Genomic DNA, 17,772 nt, shown 5'->3' with positions numbered 1-17,772 from the left:
TTATATACTCTTTTAAATCAGTCTTTGAATCTGTGGGACTAATTTTAATGGGAAGCTTAGAAAATCCTGTATCAAAGCACAACCGCAACTGGGCCTCGAATTTTAATTCCTTTTAAAATTACTGAATTTCAAAGTAAGAAATTTTTAAAAATACTACTTGATTAAAAAAAAAACAACAACAGAGCCATCCATCTCTATTATGCCAATCAAATTTGATTAACATAAAATAAGCAGAGCCCTACACCCGACTACACCGACTAAAGAGCCTCTTGATGAAAGTGAAAGAGGAGAGCGAAAAAGTTGGCTTAAAGCTCAACGTTCAGAAAACTAAGATCATGGCATCTGGTCCCATCACTTCATGGCAAATAGATGGGGAAACAGTGGAAACAGTGTCAGACTTTATTTTTTTGGGCTCCAAAATCACTGCTGATGGTGACTGCAGCCATGAAATTAAAAGACACTTACTCCTTGGAAGGAAGGTTACGGCCAACCTAGATAGCATATTTAAAAGCAGAGACATTACTTTGCCAACAAAAGTCCGTCTAGTCAAGGCTATGGTTTTTCCAGTGGTCATGTATGGATGTGAGAGTTGGACGGTGAAGAAAGCTGAGCGCCGCAGAATTGATGCTTTTGAGCTGTGGTGTTGGAGAAGACTCTTGAGAGTCCCTTGGACTGCAAGGAGATCCAATCAATCCATCCTAAAAGAGATCAATCCTGGGTGTTCATTGGAAGGAGTGATGTTGAAGCTGAAACTCCAACACTTTGGCCACCTCATGCGAAGGGTTGACTCATTGGAAAAGACCCTAATGCTGGGTAGGATTGGGGGCGGGAGGAGAAGGGGATGACAGAGGATGAGACGGTTGGATGGCATCACCAACTCGATGGACATGGGTTTGGGTAGACTCCGGGAGTTGGTGATGGACAGGGAGGCCTGGCGTGCTGCAATTCATGGGGTCGCAAACAGTCGGACACGACTGAGCGACTGGACTGAACTGAACTGAACTGAACTGAACACCCGACTCTCCATGATTTTTTAAGCATGTAAGCCATCCCCTCTGCTGGCCTCTCATTTCATTACACAACTTGCTAAGGGGCTAGGGAGGAAAGTGCCTGCAATGCGGGGAGACCTGGGTTCGATCCCTGGGCTGGGAAGATCCCCTGGAGGAGTGCTAGGCAGTCCACTCCAGTATTTTTGCCTAGAGAATCCCATGGACAGAGGAGCCTGGTGGGCTACAGTCCACGGGGTCACAAAGAGTCGGACACGACTGAGCAACTAAGCACAGCTCAGCACAGGGAGGAAAGAGGGCAAAACATGTGCATTCCTTCCACTGAAATGGAGTTCTCCTGTTCTGAATTAAGTACAAAAGTTCTGTCATTTTCTGTCTCTTTCACCTTCCCTTCTCCAAAATGTCAGCCTTGTTTTAAAGATTCACAGAATCATGATATAAGGGTGCAATCTAATCATTTCCCCTAAAATGAGGAAATAAGTAACAGGTAATCCAGAATGAAAGAGTACTAAAAACCAATTTAAGTGTAGTTTCGAAATATCTTCCTAACTAGATGTGGCTTCAGGTAACAGGAAAACTTATATGCATACTGACTGGGTGAGGAAAATGACAATATGGAAATATGCTGAGTGCCAGGGACTACATTTTCGCTGTCAAAGAGTCCAAAGCGGATAATACACAACTGTTAGACAATAAAATCTAACCATTCCATTTTATGATAAGGTGGCAAAGGTAAATAAAATTAATTGGCTCACCCAAGACTCTTAGAAAACTAGAGATAACAAAGGATTTTAAACCTAAGATCAGATAAACTCTGAGTCATAGACTTGAAATACAAGGATAGAGCACCAACTGAAAAACACCTTAACAATTCTCCTTCAAAACTAAAAGCAGATTTACTTTGTCCCCGCTCACCCTCTCACGTCAACTCCCACCAAGTCTATCATCGTAACTTCACAACCTTGCTTGCCGAACCTTAATTCCAAAGATACTTATTGATTGACCAAGATACTATGCTGGATACTGGGGGATAATATGACACCATGCCTGCACCCAAGGAGCTCACAGTCTAGAAGGCAAATGTGTGAGGAAATAAACTACCAACGATGCCAAGTGCAACAGGGTTCAGAAGCAGCAGGAATGAAGGAAGGATGAACTGTCTGGAGTGCAGGGTTGAGGGGGTGAGGTGTTGCTATGAGAAAGCTCCATTAAAGAAGTGATAGCGCTGGGAAGATACAAGTTCAGGGAGAAGCCAAAACAGAGTGACCAGTACATGTACCTTCATGGAAAACACGCATGGGATTTCAGGAGTGTATTGATCGGAAAGTAGAAGAATCAGTAATTCTGTAAGAGTGTGTCCAGGGTGAGAGGGCAAGTGGCTCACGAAAAGCTGGAGAGGCAGCCAAACACAGATCACAGGAGCTTTGTGTGGCCCTTACCCTGCAAGTGCTGTTGTCATTGTTTGGTCGCTCATTTATGTTTGTGCGACCCCTATGGACTGTAGCCCACCAGGCTCCTCCATCCATGGGATTCCCTAGGCAAGAATACTAGAATGGGTTGCCATTTCTTTCTCCAGGGGATCTTCCTGACCCAGGGATTGAATCCATGTCTCCTGCATTACAGGCAGATTCTTTACCACTGAGCCACCAGGGAAGCCCAACCCTACAAGCAACATGGACCTCAATCGATCGGTGGCAGGAACTTGACACTTACCCTGTAACTGACAAGAGGCCACTGACTGGTTTTAAACCAGGGAGAAGGAACAATCATATTAGAATTCTCACAAGTTCAAAAAGGCATCTGCTAAGTTTTTATACCAGCTTTTCTGCAACCATAGCCAAATTCCTTTCCGTTCCTCACGGTTCATCTACTTTTAAAAGAAATGATACGCTTTAAAAGAAATGGTATTAGTGTGAGTTGTAACAGTGAATAAAGACAAACTTTCTTAATGGTAGTCAGTATATTATCAGTAATTATCACCGGGCGAACACTAGACAGGCAGGCAGTCGGGGCTCTTCTCCTGGCACATGCATGCGAATTAAGTTTCAAAAAGTTAGCAGATGCACACAATCTTTGGAAAAAGTTATCAAATTTCCCAAAGGCAAAAATGAAGCACATAATGCATTTGAACACACAGATCTCAGAAATCCAACTGGATGTGAAATAAGGCCATTGATTCTGCTGATTCATTTCTGGTAAGAGAAAACAATCAGTTCTCTACAAGTTCATCTGCATGAACAGTATCTCTGATAATATTTTCAGAATGTCATTATGTTTAAATTTCCAAAAGTGGATCTCCAAGATCAGTAAAAGTTTAAAATGCTCTCTTAAGCCATTGGTATTTTTAAAAGATATCTCAATCTGAAAATACAAACATTCGTCCTAAATGAGGCCGGTGGGATTAGCAAATCACAATTTCCAGAGTGGATCCTCTCTGCTTTAAATCAAATGTCACCAGAAAGAGGCCACTTACCCAGAATGTATGAATTTTTAAATTCAATTCACCAACTGAACTGAAAGGGATGTATGATGCTTTTTCCTCTTCGTTTTTCCTCTATCCTCTGCTCTGCCTAATTCACCCACAGCATAAACACCAGTCAAGTTCCTTATATCAGGCAAAGAGAAAAAGGAAAACATCTACAAGGGTTTTACACACTGGGAAGCAATTTCTGTCCAGAGATTCTGAGGAAATTAACTATTCTGATAGCACCCCCTAGTGGCCTAAAGCACTTTTCTGACTAAAGAAACTGCATTCTAACCTGACTAAAAGTAATGCATTTAAAATTTTTTAAATGATGAAAACAATGAGCTTACACTCTGGGAACATCTGTCCAGTTAAACCAATAACTATAACCTTTGGCCAACTGTTCTTTCAGCTCTAAAATAGGAAAAGTAACATGCCCCAATCACCAAAGTCCTCCCTGTGAGCATGAGTTCCTCAATACAATAAATTCCCAGTTGCTGCTGTTGTTGTTTAGTCGCTACGTTGTGTCTGACTCTTTTAGACATCTGCATATCTGAAGCTATTGGTATTTCTCCCAGCAAGCTGGAATCAAGATTGCCAAGAGAAATATCAGTAACCTCAGATATGCAGATGATACCACCCTTATGGCAGAAAGCGAAGAAGAACTAAAGAGCCTCTTGATGAAAGTGAAAGAGGAGAGTGAAAAAGTTGGCTTAAAGCTCAACATTCAGAAAACTAAGATCATGGCATCTGGTTCCATCACTTCATGGCAAATAGATGGGGAAACAGTGGAAACAGTGTCAGACTTTATTTTTTTGGGCTCCAAAATCACTGCTGATGGTGATTGCAGCCATGAAATTAAAAGACGCTTACTCCTTGGAAGGGAGGTTATGACCAACCTAGATAGCATATTGAAAAGCAGAGACATTACTCTGCCAACAAAGGTCCATCTAGTTAAGGCTATGGTGTTTCCAGTAGTCATGTATGGATGTGAGAGTTGGACGGTGAAGAAAGCTGAGCGCCGAAGAATTGATGCTTTTGAACTGTGGTTTTGGAGAAGACTCTTGAGAGCCCCTTGGACTGCAAGGAGATCCAACCAGTCCATCCTAAAGGAGATCAGTCCTGGGTGTTCATTGGAAGGTCGATGTTGAAGCTGAAACTCCACTACTTTGGCCACCTCATGCGAAGAGTTGACTCATTGGAAAAGACCCTGATGCTGGGAAGGATTGGGGGCGGGAGGAGAAGGGGACGACAGAGGATGAGATGGTTGGATGGCATCACCGACTTGATGGACATGGGTTTGGGTGGACTCCGGGAGTTGGTGATGGACAGGGAGGCCTGGCGTGCTGCGGTTCATGGGGTCGCAAAGAGTCGGACACGACTGAGCGACTAAACTGAACTGAACTCAGAACTGTGTCTGACTCTTTTAGACACCATGAACTGTAGCCTGCCAGGTTCCTCCATCCATGAGATTTCCCAAGCAAGAATACTGGAGTGGGTTGCCATTTCTTTCTCCAAGGGATCTTCCTGACCCAGGGATCAAACCCAGGTGTCCTGTTTGGAGGTGGATTCTTTACCACTGAGCCACCTGGGAAGCCCAAATTCACATAATGGCTGTTTTTAAACAAGAGGAAGGCAGAAAGAAACACAAAGCAGTAATTGAACATGCATCCTCATACCTACTTAGATCATCAGGATTATTTACGTTAAATCCACAATGTATGTGGTTACACACACAGAGTTCTGTTCACTTCTTCCCAGTTATGCACTTTGACTGCCTCCTCCTTTACTGATCTGACTCTGAGGAGAACTGCAGGGACCAGTGAACTTTCTGAAATTTCTGTCATTGCCCAGAACTGTATTAATTTGACCACAAAATACAGTTATCTTCAAAATTGAGATTTTTCTTTTGGACATGAATTATATATAATGCATGTCAGATTACTGTGATTCGTTAACAGGAAATGTAATTTAAAGTGAGAAGTGGTAATAACAAGAAATATCTAAACCATCACCCTTCAACCTCCTGCCCAATTTAAAAAAAAAAACAAAAAACCATCTGATAGAGGTGCCTAGTACTCAGTACTAGTACCTAGTAACTCAGAAGAGACCTAACATACTTTAGATCCTTCTACTCTGACCAAACCTGAGACCTTCAACAGCCTGCAGTTCATAACCACACAGAATTAAAAACCCACTGCTGCCCTCTACTGGGCAGACCTGGAACAAAACTAAAATCCACCCATCAAGCATTTGAAATCACCTAATTTCTTCTCCGGTTTCTTGATAATGTATAAATTTCAACATCTTATAAATTAATGATAAGCTTCCAAGAAGCATGGCGGGGGGAAGCAATTTTACAAAAATTCAGACCCATTTTCCCTCTTTATCAACTAAAAGAAGCGACAAAATGGTAGCAAACTGGGAGTCTGGCTTCAAACTTGGCTACTATATGACAGCATGAACTTGGTCAGGGCCCAACCAACCTAGGTCTTGATTTTCAGGTCTGCAAATGGAAGAATCACAAACCAGCAGATACTTGTGGTCCTGGTTGCTCTTTTTCACTCATTTTTCAAAATGTATATAGCTTTTTCTTAACAAGCTGTAATAATCTAACATATTATACCTCCATCCTGTTACTCAGGACTTCACTGATTATTACAAGGACTCAACGGACATGAGTCTGAGTAAACTCTGGGAGCTGGTGATGGACAGGGAGGCCTGGCATGCTGCAGTCCGTGGAGTCACAAAGAGTCGGACATGACCGAGCAACTGAACTGAACTCAGTAATGAGATAGATGTAAACCAAGTGTTTTGCATGTGCATGAAGACCCACAGTAAGTATGAGTTCCCCTTTCTCCCTTTCCCACATTCCCCCACGGACCAGCTCCAAGACCTTTTCTGTTCTTGTAGGACATTCTACACCCATATCCTAAAGTATTTATTCTCTGCTGCTCTCTGAGTTTTCCAGGTCTTGTGATGCAGGCACTATATTCCCCACTGAAAGGCAAACTGCAATGGCTGCACTGTAACCTTTATCTGTCTGCACCTGCTATGTCCATTATCGGCAGTAGTGGTTGTAATGGCAGCAGCCCTTACTGCAGCAGAAACAGGAATGGTAACAGTGGTACCCCCAGTGGGAGGAGTGAAAAAAGTTACAAAAAAGCAACAGTGATACTATAATAACAAAACTGTAATAGTAAAGCTGTGTGTGTGTGTGTGTGTGTGTGTGTGTATGTTAGTCACACAGTCGTGTCCGACTCTTTCCGACCCCATGGACTACAGCCTTCCAGGCTCCTCTGTCCATGGAATTCTCCAGGAAAGGATACTGGAGTGGGTTGTCGTTTCCTTCTCCAGGGGATCTTCCCGACCCAAGGATCGAAACTGGGTCTCCTGCATTGCAGGCAGATTTTTTACCATCTGAGCCACCAGGAAAGCCCAGTAAAGCCATATATGTGATTATAAAAATAATAACATTTACCATGATTATGATAATAACTACGGTTATAGAGTCATTTACTATTTTGTGCCAACTATTGTGCTTCCTATGTTTACTTTATTTAGTCCTCAAAAGCATGAGGTGGGTTGTTATTAACTTCCCCATTTTATGAATGAGACACTGACCCTCTGGCAGGTGTTAACAACTGCTAATGCTACCGAACTCCTACTAGCCATTTCTCTTCCCTTTAGAATCCCCAAAGCCCTTTTATCACATTATTGTCTCCACATCTGCAAGAACCCTGGCAAATTCACCACATTCCTACAATGAAGTTTATAGGGTTCTCCTTGTGCCCACGAATGGCATGGACTCCCCCTCCACCACCATCCTGTGTGTTAAATAGCAGACTGTGGGCTCTGAGAATGACAACTGTGCCTCCCCGACAGACTGCTTTTCCTGAAAGCAGAGTGAAAGTGTTGGTCACTCAGTTATGTCTAACTCTTTGCAACCCCATGCACTGTAGCCCACCAGGTTCCTCTGTCCATGGAATTCTCCAGGCAAGAATACTGGAGTGGGTGGGCATTCCCTTCTCCAGGGGATCTGTCCAACCCAGTGATCAAACCCAGGTCTCTCGCACTGCAGACAAATTCTTTACCATCTGAGGCACCAGGGAAGCCCCTGCTTTTCCTATTTGTGCTGTTTAATTCTGCCCACCCTCTCCGTCTGTATCTCCTTCCTATCCTCCCCCTTTCCTTCTGCTTTCTTCTGAGGTGCAATTCAATGGAAAGAGCACAGAAGCAGAAATAAGAATTGCCTCTTTAAGCAATGTGATTTCAAGCAAATCATTTCAGCTCTCACGCATTCCTCTGCAGTACATAATAATACCTGCCCTGCCTATCTGTCTTGGAGCACAATTGTTTCAAATAAATAAGGAAGCATATCTGAAAGCAATCTAACGCGTGTGAAAGGATAGCAGCTCTGTGTGTATGTAATTCCTAGTGTTCTTAGGCTCTTCACAAACACACGTCCCCCACTTCACACAGTGGCGGGGATTGCTGCAGAGGGGATGCCCTGGCCCGCGCCCATTGCCAGCGCCTTGATGAGGCAGAGAACATTCGGACAATGGTGATGAAATAATGATGGTCATTCTTTCCTTCTTTTGGCAGGCCTCCATGGGCTCTTACTCCATTCTATCCAGAGCAACAGCAACAGCCACCCACATCACCCCTCCTCCTCCACCTGCCTGAAGGCCTCTTTCCTTGCTTCCTATTTCACTGCATATTTCTAAATTGCCTGTCTGCTCTATCCACAAGAATTATTCTCCTTATTTATCAATACATGATATCCACAGCAGCCACTGTTGAATGGAGCGCCCAGTGTGAGTCAAACGCAGCACCTCTCACCCACAGGGCAGCACCATGTCAGTGTCCTTGGCTCCATCTGAAAGATCAGGCAGCACAGCCAACAAAGGACACAGATTCAAATGTTTCTGCTTCCAGACCTGGTGCAGAGGCTGGAGAAGCACCATTGCCACCTCTTATCTCAATCTGAACATCACATGCTAGCAAAATGTTCACTGTCTGCAAGACTGCTGGGAAATTATAGAGAAATCCTATCATTTATATCCTATAATTTACATCCTATGAATGTACAACCATAAAGACACAAAGCAGAAATGTTTTCTCGAAAAAAGACTAACGACCCAGTAAATATATTCACTTTACCTTTTAATGTATAATATAAAGAGGGAATATACTATTAATGAGTCCTTCCTTGGAGAAGGCAATGGCAACCCACTCCAGTACTCTTGCCTGGAAAATCCCATGGACGGAGGAGCCTGGTAGGCTGCAGTCCATAGGGTCGCTAAGAGACAGACATGACTGAGCAGCTTCACTTTCACTTTTCACTTTTCATGCATTGGAGAAGGAAATGGCAACCCACTCCAGTGTTCTTGCCTGGAGAATCCCAGGGACGGCGGAGCCTGGTGGGCTGCTGTCTATGGGGTCGCACAGAGTCGGACACAACTGAAGCGACTTAGCAGCAGCAGCAGAGTCCTTCCTATTAAGAGCTAATTGTGTTTACAGTGAAGAAGCTGACAGATACTCCTTAAGCATGTGATAACATCACCAGTAAAGGATTAAATCAACATCATGTGCCTTGTAATATGATATGCCAAGAGGAACATGGCATCACTTACAAGACAGTCCCATCAAAAATGCATACACTGCATCTAATCATGAAGAATTATCAGACAGACCCAAACTACAAAACAGCTTTCCGGTACTCTTTAAAAGTGTCACAGTTGTAAAAGAAAGACTATTTCAGCTTAAAGAAGACTAAAGGAGAGAGAAAACTATACGATCCTGGATTGGGTCCTACATCAGGTAAATTATCATTGGGAGAATTCATATGAGATATGAAAATTAAATAATAGTTTTGCATCACTGTTAGTCTCCTGATGTTGACAATCATACTGTGATGTAAGAGAATGTCCTTGTTTTTAGAAAATACACACTGAAGTATATTTAAAGATAAAGGGCATCATGTCTATAGCTTTGAAACGTTCCAAAAGAAAGCGTGAGAGAAAACATAGAGAAATGTTTATACTATTCTGTTAACATTTTTGTAAGTCTGAAATTATTTCAAAATAAAAAGTAAAAACAGTACCAATTATCAATACATGTCAAGTTTCAAATGTGAACTGTAATATTCCTACCTACTGATTCCTAAGCACACAGAAGGACCACATGGAGCCAACAGCCTTGGGTCATTAATATAAAACCAATCTCGGAGCCTGATATAACAAATTCTGGTACCCACAAATACCATCCAAGTTCTTTCAATTCACAATGGCTTCACCCAAATGTAGCAGTGCTAAAATACCCCTTTCCTCCTGATAACCACTAACCATTTCTAACTTCTCAATTTCATAATCAAGAAAATTCAAACCATAAATCCTCCAGTGAGTCTACTTCCCATGAAAACACAGACAACCATATTAAAAAGATATACTGTGTATTGTTTCCCCACTTCATTCCTTCTCTGGCCAACATACTTTTTGGCTAAGCAGCTGGCATTTAGACAGGCTGCCTCTGTCCTGCCATCAGTGAGCTTTAGCCACAGCAAGTGTATGAATATGAGTGGGGGGGGGGGGGGGACTCAAGGTTTATTTCACAAACATAAAGCAAAGACATCAGTCAACTCTGATACTCAGATGCTAACAGAATGATTCTAACAGAATGATTTACACCTTTTCCACCCAGCGAGTCCAGGAATGTTAATGATGGAACAATACTCGGTCAAGCTTTCAAACACCAAAAGACAGCTGGAGACAGGCCCCTAAAAAAGCCACATGAGAAGAAAATAAAGCCTTTTCTTCTCATGCACAAGGATAAGGAATAAGTTGAAAAGTTATACAGCTGCACTTACTGTTTTCCTGGGTCATTATTACCATGTTCTCATTTAGAATTTACAGGGTCCTATGGCCCAGAAACACCAAATCTCTCATTACCCTTCACCACATTCCTGAGGTCAGAAAGAATTTCCATTTCACAGACAGAAAAATCAAAGTGAAAGAAAATTAAGCACTTTCTTGATGGTCCAGTGGTTAAGAATATCTGCCTGCCACTGCAGGGGACACAGGTTGGATCCCTGGTCTGGGAAGATTCCACGTGCCATGAGGCAACTGAGGCCATGCACCACGGCTACTGAGCCCGCGTACCTAGAGCCTATGCTCTGCAACCAGAGGCCCTGCAACTAGAGAAAGCCCGCATGCAGCAACAAAGATCCAACACAGCCATAAAGAAATTAAAAAAACTGATTCCCGAACAATACTATCTTTCAGCAAAAGAACCTCGAATGGACCAAATACTCTGCGCCTCCAGGGGAAAAATAAACCAAAAACAAATATCCTTAATTTCTGAAGTTACTTTTACATCCAAAAAAACAATATCATTTTATGTCACTAAATTACCAGAGAAGACACACTGGTCTGTCTCTGTTTTATAATGTGCTTTTCCTGATTTAGAGGAGTCATTCTGGATGCAGACAAGATCACCTACCCACGTGGAATTATGTGGCTGTCAACTAACGCTTCACATTTGGGGCAATCATGAATATGAGAAGCCTCTTTCTCGCAACAAAAGACCGCATTGATGGGCTCCATGGGCCATCCTAAGGGCAGCTACAACACAAGTTCCTCTCTCTCTTAAATATGAGGGTTGTTCACGTTATTGAAAAACAGCTCTTAACTTGGATTACCATAAAGGAGGAACAGCAGACATTATGTTTTATGACAACAAATTTCAAACAGCTTGGTTCCAGAAATGTCCAAAGCTTGGTCAACACAACCAGTTGTCATGTAAACACTGGTCTATCAATGAACTGTTTCTGTTTTAAAAACAACCAACTGAGGAGACAAAAGTCAAGGGACTAACAAGGAGTGGCCTCTGAGGAACATATCCCCAACCAAGAAACTAGAGCACAGTTAACTATGGGCACCACAGCAAACAGGAAGGGAGACGGCCGAGAAGATGCCAATAAAGGCAAGTGCAAGAAAGAGTAACACAAATAGCATTAAGGACTCTTCTGTATCGATTTTTAAATTACATTTACTTAAACACTTTAAGAACCTACATGTAAAGAGTCCTCTTACCACAAAGGCTTTCAATTCACATGGTGATTAAAATAGTATTTACTTCCTAGTGGCCAAGCCCACATGAGGAGCTTCAAATAAGGAACAGCACGGATGCTTATCAACATCATGAGTCCAGGAGAAGGAGGGTGGTTTATTATTAACAGGAAGCCCAGGAACAAGTATATGCCAAGCATTTGAGAGGTTCAAGAGAGTGACAAACAGACTTTCAAATGGCTTTTCCCTGGCCCACTGAAGCATGCGTTCACTGAGTCAACAAACACTTGTGGGCACTTACTATGAACAAGACACGCATTTTGATGGATGCTGTCCTGGTTGGCATACCTGCCATGGAACCTACGGGCAAGGAATGGCTTATAGTCGAGAACCAAATTACACTTTAAAATGAGAATTATGACAGGAAAACAGCCAACTTAATGAAGCTGGAGAGCCAGAATAACATTATTATGGGGCCCTTCTCTTTTCTATTATGATGTTTAAAGAACTAATTCACATTCTTCTCTGTGTGACTTTGAAATGTGTGGCCATTTTCCTTTTGAAGGAATGAATGACAAGCCCTGAGATTTAAGTCTCAGATCAAGGAGCAAACAAAAAGGGCAGAAGACACGGTTGCAAAATCATCTCCCAAAAGGAGCTCTTTGTTATTTAAGATACATTTGAAATGAAATTTGGAATGCACAACACAATAATATGTAACAACATGTAACCTAAACTTTAAAAAAAGAAAAGTGACAGCCTGAACAGATTCTTTGCTGATGGAGTGTCAAAGGAAAGTACCGGTTATGCAGTAAGAACTAGAGGTGCTTTAAGTTTAGCTGGAGCATACAATAGAGTTGACCCTTGAACAACACAAGTTGGATGTGTGAGTCCATTTACATATGGATTTTTTTCAGTGTTTACTACAGTACAACACAATCCACAATTCAGTGAATCTGTAGTTACAGAGGAACCATATACACTGAGGGCAAACTGTAAATTACACTCAGATTTTTGACCGCACAGAGGGTTGGCGTGCTGTTCAAGGGTCAATGGTATCAGGCGGGAAGTTGAAATGGTGCCATGAATTTAAGGCTAAGGAGCTTGCATTTTAGTTGATAGGAAACTTTTTTTCCCATTTATTTGCTTTTGTTTAATTTTGGAAACCACTTGTGAGCAATTAAGTGACATGATTAGACAGTTAATCTTGCACTAGTGCCCAAGGAGGAATGGGGGTAGGAGAGTAGTTATTAACAGAAATCTACTGCAAATGTTCAATTAAAAACAGGAGGAAACAGTCCAACAAACAGTGTAGAGGGAAACATGGAGAGGACTTAGAAGACAAAGAAGGGGGCCTCTGATATAAAAGTCACCCCAGGGCCCTGAGGTCAGGTGACTCAGAGAGCAGCCCCAAACACAGGCAGGTGAGGTCTGGCAGGGAAAACACACGGTTTGGAAACACTGCACGAGGAGCTGGAGCTGGAGCTGCAGGTGTGAGGCTGGGGACCTGGGAAGGACGCAGGCTGGGGAAAGCCCCTCTGGGAACAGCTACAGGATAGACCAGAGGGAAACCCAAACAAAGGCCTTTGGGGGCACATACTGTACAGCTTAGTGGCTTTCTAACAGCTTTCTTCACCTGTGGCTGACGTTTTAGTTATCTGATCAAAGGACCCCATGCTAGACTCCAACACCCTAGGCAAACACTCTAGGCACCTCCTTAAGCCTTCTGGATGGAGTCCCCGCACTCTGGTGGGGGCTCTGACTTTCTGTAGCCTCAAACTGAAGCTCTGGCTTCTCTATGCTGCCCCTTGGGAGGTGTCACTCTGATGGAATATTGCTAAACTTTCACCTTTCCTTCAGAGCCATCCCAGAGACCAGCCCTGGCTCACATCTCCACAATCAGGCCAGAGATTCCCCCATTACCCGCCCAGACTCACAGCCTGAGAACCAGCCTATTCCAATGAATTCTGCAGGTCTAGGAGACGGGCTCAGATACCCACACAAGATGGGTCATTTCTTGAAGTCTATTTTAAAATCTAATATTTAAAGCAATTTGAAAGCATCAGCTAAATGTATTTCATACCCAGTGTTTTAGAAAAAGCAGTGTCTAGACGTTAACAGTCCAAGGTACTAACACCTAGGTAGCCTGAGATGCAACTCTCATGCATATATTTCTTGGCCAATTTTATTTACAGAGCAGACAACTTAGATTCATGTCAACTTCCCCTGTAAGTATTCATTGTAAAAAGGAAATAAAAAGAACCTTCCCCTTTCTAAATCTGTACCTACATCAATATTTTAAATTTAAATATCTAATACAATTTTAAACTCAAACTGCTGCTGCTGCTGCTGCTGCTAAGTCGCTTCAGTCGTGTCTGACTCCGTGTGACCCCATAGATGGCAGCCCACCAGGCTCCCCCATCCCTGGGATTCTCCAGGCAAGAACACTGGAGTGGGTTGCCATTTCCTCCTCCAATGCATCAAAGTGAAAAGTGCAAGTGAAGTGGCTCAGTCCTGTCCAACTCTTTGAGACCCCATGGACTGCAGGCTACCAAGCTCCTCTGTCCATTGGGATTTTCCAGGCAAGAGTACTGGAGTGGGGTGCCATCACCTTCCCTGAAATCAAACTAAACCAAACCAAATCTGAGGTTAAGTTTTGTTAAGTTTCATACCATAATAAAATCTGTCATTACAAAAAAAAAAAAACTCTGGGTCAACACATAAATACACTCACACATACATACCATTTTTAAAAAATCTAAAACCCAGTTTTTTAGGTAATTATTAACGTAATTTAGTTAACATAGCATAGACTACAGAAAAAATCAAGGTCTTTTATGAGGAAAGAAACTATGTCACTCAGATATTCAAAATAACCATTAAAAACGAAAGTTTTGTTTTTCATTTTGTCATTTCAAGCTGATTAAAAATGACTGTTCAGTAAAATCCACCCCCTAAAAATATATTCAAAGATATTTTACCTCTCCAGTGTTTAAGTCTCAACACAAGCCCCTCCCCTGCGAACTTCTTTAAGCAAAGCCAATAAATGGAAAAATGAAATCATTTTGAGTTTCACATTGTTTCTACACGCAAACACATAGCTGCAGCCTGAGGTAATCAAAAGGCAAAATGCAGTTATCTGTGTAATCACTAACCCAGTAATCTCTAAATACATACCCTGATTATGTGGAAATCTTTTTCTTACTCTTCTACAGGCTCCACGTCCTTGAGTGGGGGAGAGGCTCCCACTGGGGCAGGAGTGCTTATGGTGCTTACCTTTTTGGCTCTTTGGGCTATGTCTGGTGTTCTTGTAAGCAGCTTCTCAATCAGGTACTCTCTGTTCTGCAAAACAAATATTCCCAAGGTTTGACATCAAATATGATACACTGAAATTCATAGTGATTTTAAAAATAGCAGATTTACTTGGGTTTTTAAGCATGTTACCTTGGCTTTCTGGAAGAATTTGCATTTTAAAAGTTCTGCTGCTGTGGGCCTGAAAGATCAATAATAAATTAGAGTTGAAACAATGACCACTCAATATATTAAGACACTGCCTTGATGAAACAACTTAACCCTAGAGTCTTTCTGGAAGACCAGTTTCAGGAATAGCAAACCACAGGCTAAATTCATTGTAAGCTGGCACCAAATAAACTGGCGCCGATTTTCCAGTTCTTTCCAAACACCTCTACTGCAAAACACATAAACTCCTGTAAGTTAAATATTTGGGGCATGATCAACTTTCCATCCTCCATCCTTACACTTCACTAAGTGAATGCAGGGTTTCTAAAAGGTGGCAGACTGACACCTCTGTGAGCTAAATCCCTGTATTTATTCAGAAGCAGTACAAGCTGTGGTATGACCCTATCAAGGAAACTACGTCCACAGTGTTCTACGATTCTCCATGAGCAGCGGTGTCTGCAAGGGGACCACGCATCATGTGTACAAGCTCTATCCACCCACCAAGTCACCCTGTCTAAATTGAACTTGGACTACTGTTTTTCAAGGGAACATAAATGTGACAGTGATTAATAGAACGCAAATTCATTTAAAAGCATTACGAGACTAGTCTGATCGTTTCCTCCTGTGTCACTTAACCTGTTTCTCTGTCCTATAATTCCCATAAACTGACAGTTGGGTCTGAAGGCCTGGCTAGGTTGACACAAGCATTTGGGGGAAGAACACTTCATAGATGATGCACATTGTAATTACCGCAGCACATGGGAGGCACATGATGACAGGTTATTTCACCGGGACAGATGCTACATTGAACCATTTGGTTCCCAGGCCCGAGATCTCTCCAAGGTAAGTTTGTCCCAGTGAAACTGGCAAGTATTCTGTTAGATAATACTTTGCCATGATGTGCTTATCCTGTCCTGGAGAATCTTTCACCTGCTGGTTTTAGCATCTTTGCCTTAAATAGTTATTTCATTGGAGGTGGCAGAACACTTATTTTTCTACTTCTATGTTTCCTTCTATACTTAATAACTGGCACTCTTCCACAAAGAACCACCTCCTTCATCATTAGGTCCTGCAGGAATGCAGGAAGAATCACATAAACCTAGAGGACAGATAGTCAGCAAGGTAACTGGGCTGCTCTCTTAAAAAAGTTGGTGTCGTAGAAGAAAAGGGGAGACGTGAGGGGACTGTTTTAGATGAAAATAGATTTAAACATAAAATGAAAAGCAACATGTGACCCTCTCCTGAGTTTTGAACTTTAAGAGGAGGAGAAGCTACAAGAGACATTTAGAAATAGAGGTGGGTGAATGTGCTAGGCAGCACACAATTTTAGGAAATTTCTGTTCATTTACTTAAGTGTGGAAAAGTATTTTGGTGATGGAGGAATGTGTCTTTATTTGGAGGGAATGCAAGCTGACGTCACAAGTTTGTTCCTTATTTTCTGTTCAGCCAATAAAACATAAATAGGGACAGCAGATATGAGAAATGTGAATAATTGTTGAATCTAGGTGTTTACATAAACGTAAACACTGTATTATTTTATCACCTTTTCTGTTATGTTTTAAATTTTTTATAATAAAAAACTGGGAGGGTGGAGGGAAGCCCGACTGAGTATCGTTAGGTCTCTTCTCAGGCAGTGATTGTCTAAGTGCCTAAGACTACTGCGCTACGGAATCCAAGTTTACAGGGAGTCCTCACACTTGAAGAGACTGGAAACCAGTGCTCTGAACCAGGAAGCTGCACTAAAATGTTTCCAGGGACCCAGCATACAAAAGAATTAGGGAACGTCATTCGGCGCAATGGTGAACAAACCGTGACAGTCTACAGGGGCCATAAACTGCATTTCTGTGCAAAGAAATTTTCTCTTTAAATTGCTATTGTTCTTTTCCTCAATTTCAAGTGGAACACTGGTTACAACTACCAAATGGCCATAGCCAATGCAACCAGCAGCCTCTAATTGCTAATTTCTTTGAGTAAATAAAGGTCTACATGACAGGTGGGCCACAATTTACATTCTGTGTTCCATATTCCTTGGTAAGTTGATTCAAATTTAGGAATTTTTATCTTGGACATTGTTTCTGTACTTTGCTTACCAGGCACTAGAACTAAGTGGTTTAACTTTGGTTGCTTTTTTTTTTTTTAACGTAGACTACTCTTAAGAGATCACTGATAAGAGTTTTTGCTTCCAGAAACTGCAAATTCATCCTTTCATTCTCTCAGTAAGTATGCAGTGAGCACCTGCTATTTGTCAGATATCATGCTAGATACTAGGCACACTCTGATGACGATGACAGACATAAACACCACCCTCGTCAGCTTACAAGCTGGCAGATAAGAGACTATGCTGTCAGGTGGTGAGAGGACGGTCAGAACATTCAAACACATGGATTGTGTTTATGGGAAGGAGACGGCTACTGAGAGAACATACAGAACCATTACACAAGGGACTGAGTATGTTTGGCAACTTACACTGTGAAACCAAATTTCAAAAACCAAGACACATACAAAATAACCTAGATTTAATTTTTTTAAGTGAAAAGAAAAGAAACCTAAGAAAATTAAGATGATGAAGGAAGTCAAGGCCACTCTTTTGGTTGAAATCCTCCACCCTCTGGTCAAAGGGCTTCCCTCGTGGCTCGGACGGTAAAGAATCCGCCTGCAATGTGGCAGATCTGGGTTCGATCCCTGGGTTGGGAAAATTCCCTGGAGAAAAGAACGGCTACCCACTCCAGTGTTCTTGCCTGGAGAATTCCACAGACAGAGGAGCCTGGCAGGC

General features: G+C 42.1%; 1 protein-coding gene across 9 annotated transcripts in view; it reads right to left on the bottom strand.

Moving 5' to 3' along the window:
* STK39 (serine/threonine kinase 39) overlaps nucleotides 1–17,772 on the bottom strand; it is a 316,521-nt gene that overhangs the window by 175,382 nt on the left and 123,367 nt on the right. For all 9 annotated transcript variants that reach the window (XR_014080206.1, XR_014080205.1, XM_081582614.1 and 6 more), the window contains 2 exons: nucleotides 14,985–15,033; nucleotides 14,817–14,882 (listed from right to left, as the gene is read on the bottom strand). Coding sequence is in view for 7 of the 9 variants with exons in the window: in XM_081582614.1 (XP_081438740.1) it covers nucleotides 14,817–14,882; nucleotides 14,985–15,033 (115 nt within the window). In the remaining 2 variants the exon portion in view is untranslated. The remainder of the gene's footprint in view (nucleotides 1–14,816; nucleotides 14,883–14,984; nucleotides 15,034–17,772) is intronic.

This window comes from Giraffa tippelskirchi, chromosome 3 (genome assembly GCF_054371585.1).
Source record: "Giraffa tippelskirchi isolate mGirTip1 chromosome 3, T2T-mGirTip1v1.2.pri, whole genome shotgun sequence".
Classification (NCBI taxonomy): domain Eukaryota; kingdom Metazoa; phylum Chordata; class Mammalia; order Artiodactyla; family Giraffidae; genus Giraffa; species Giraffa tippelskirchi.
The sequence above is the reverse complement of the archived record's forward strand: the minus strand, read 5'-3'. Positions and strand labels throughout refer to the sequence as shown.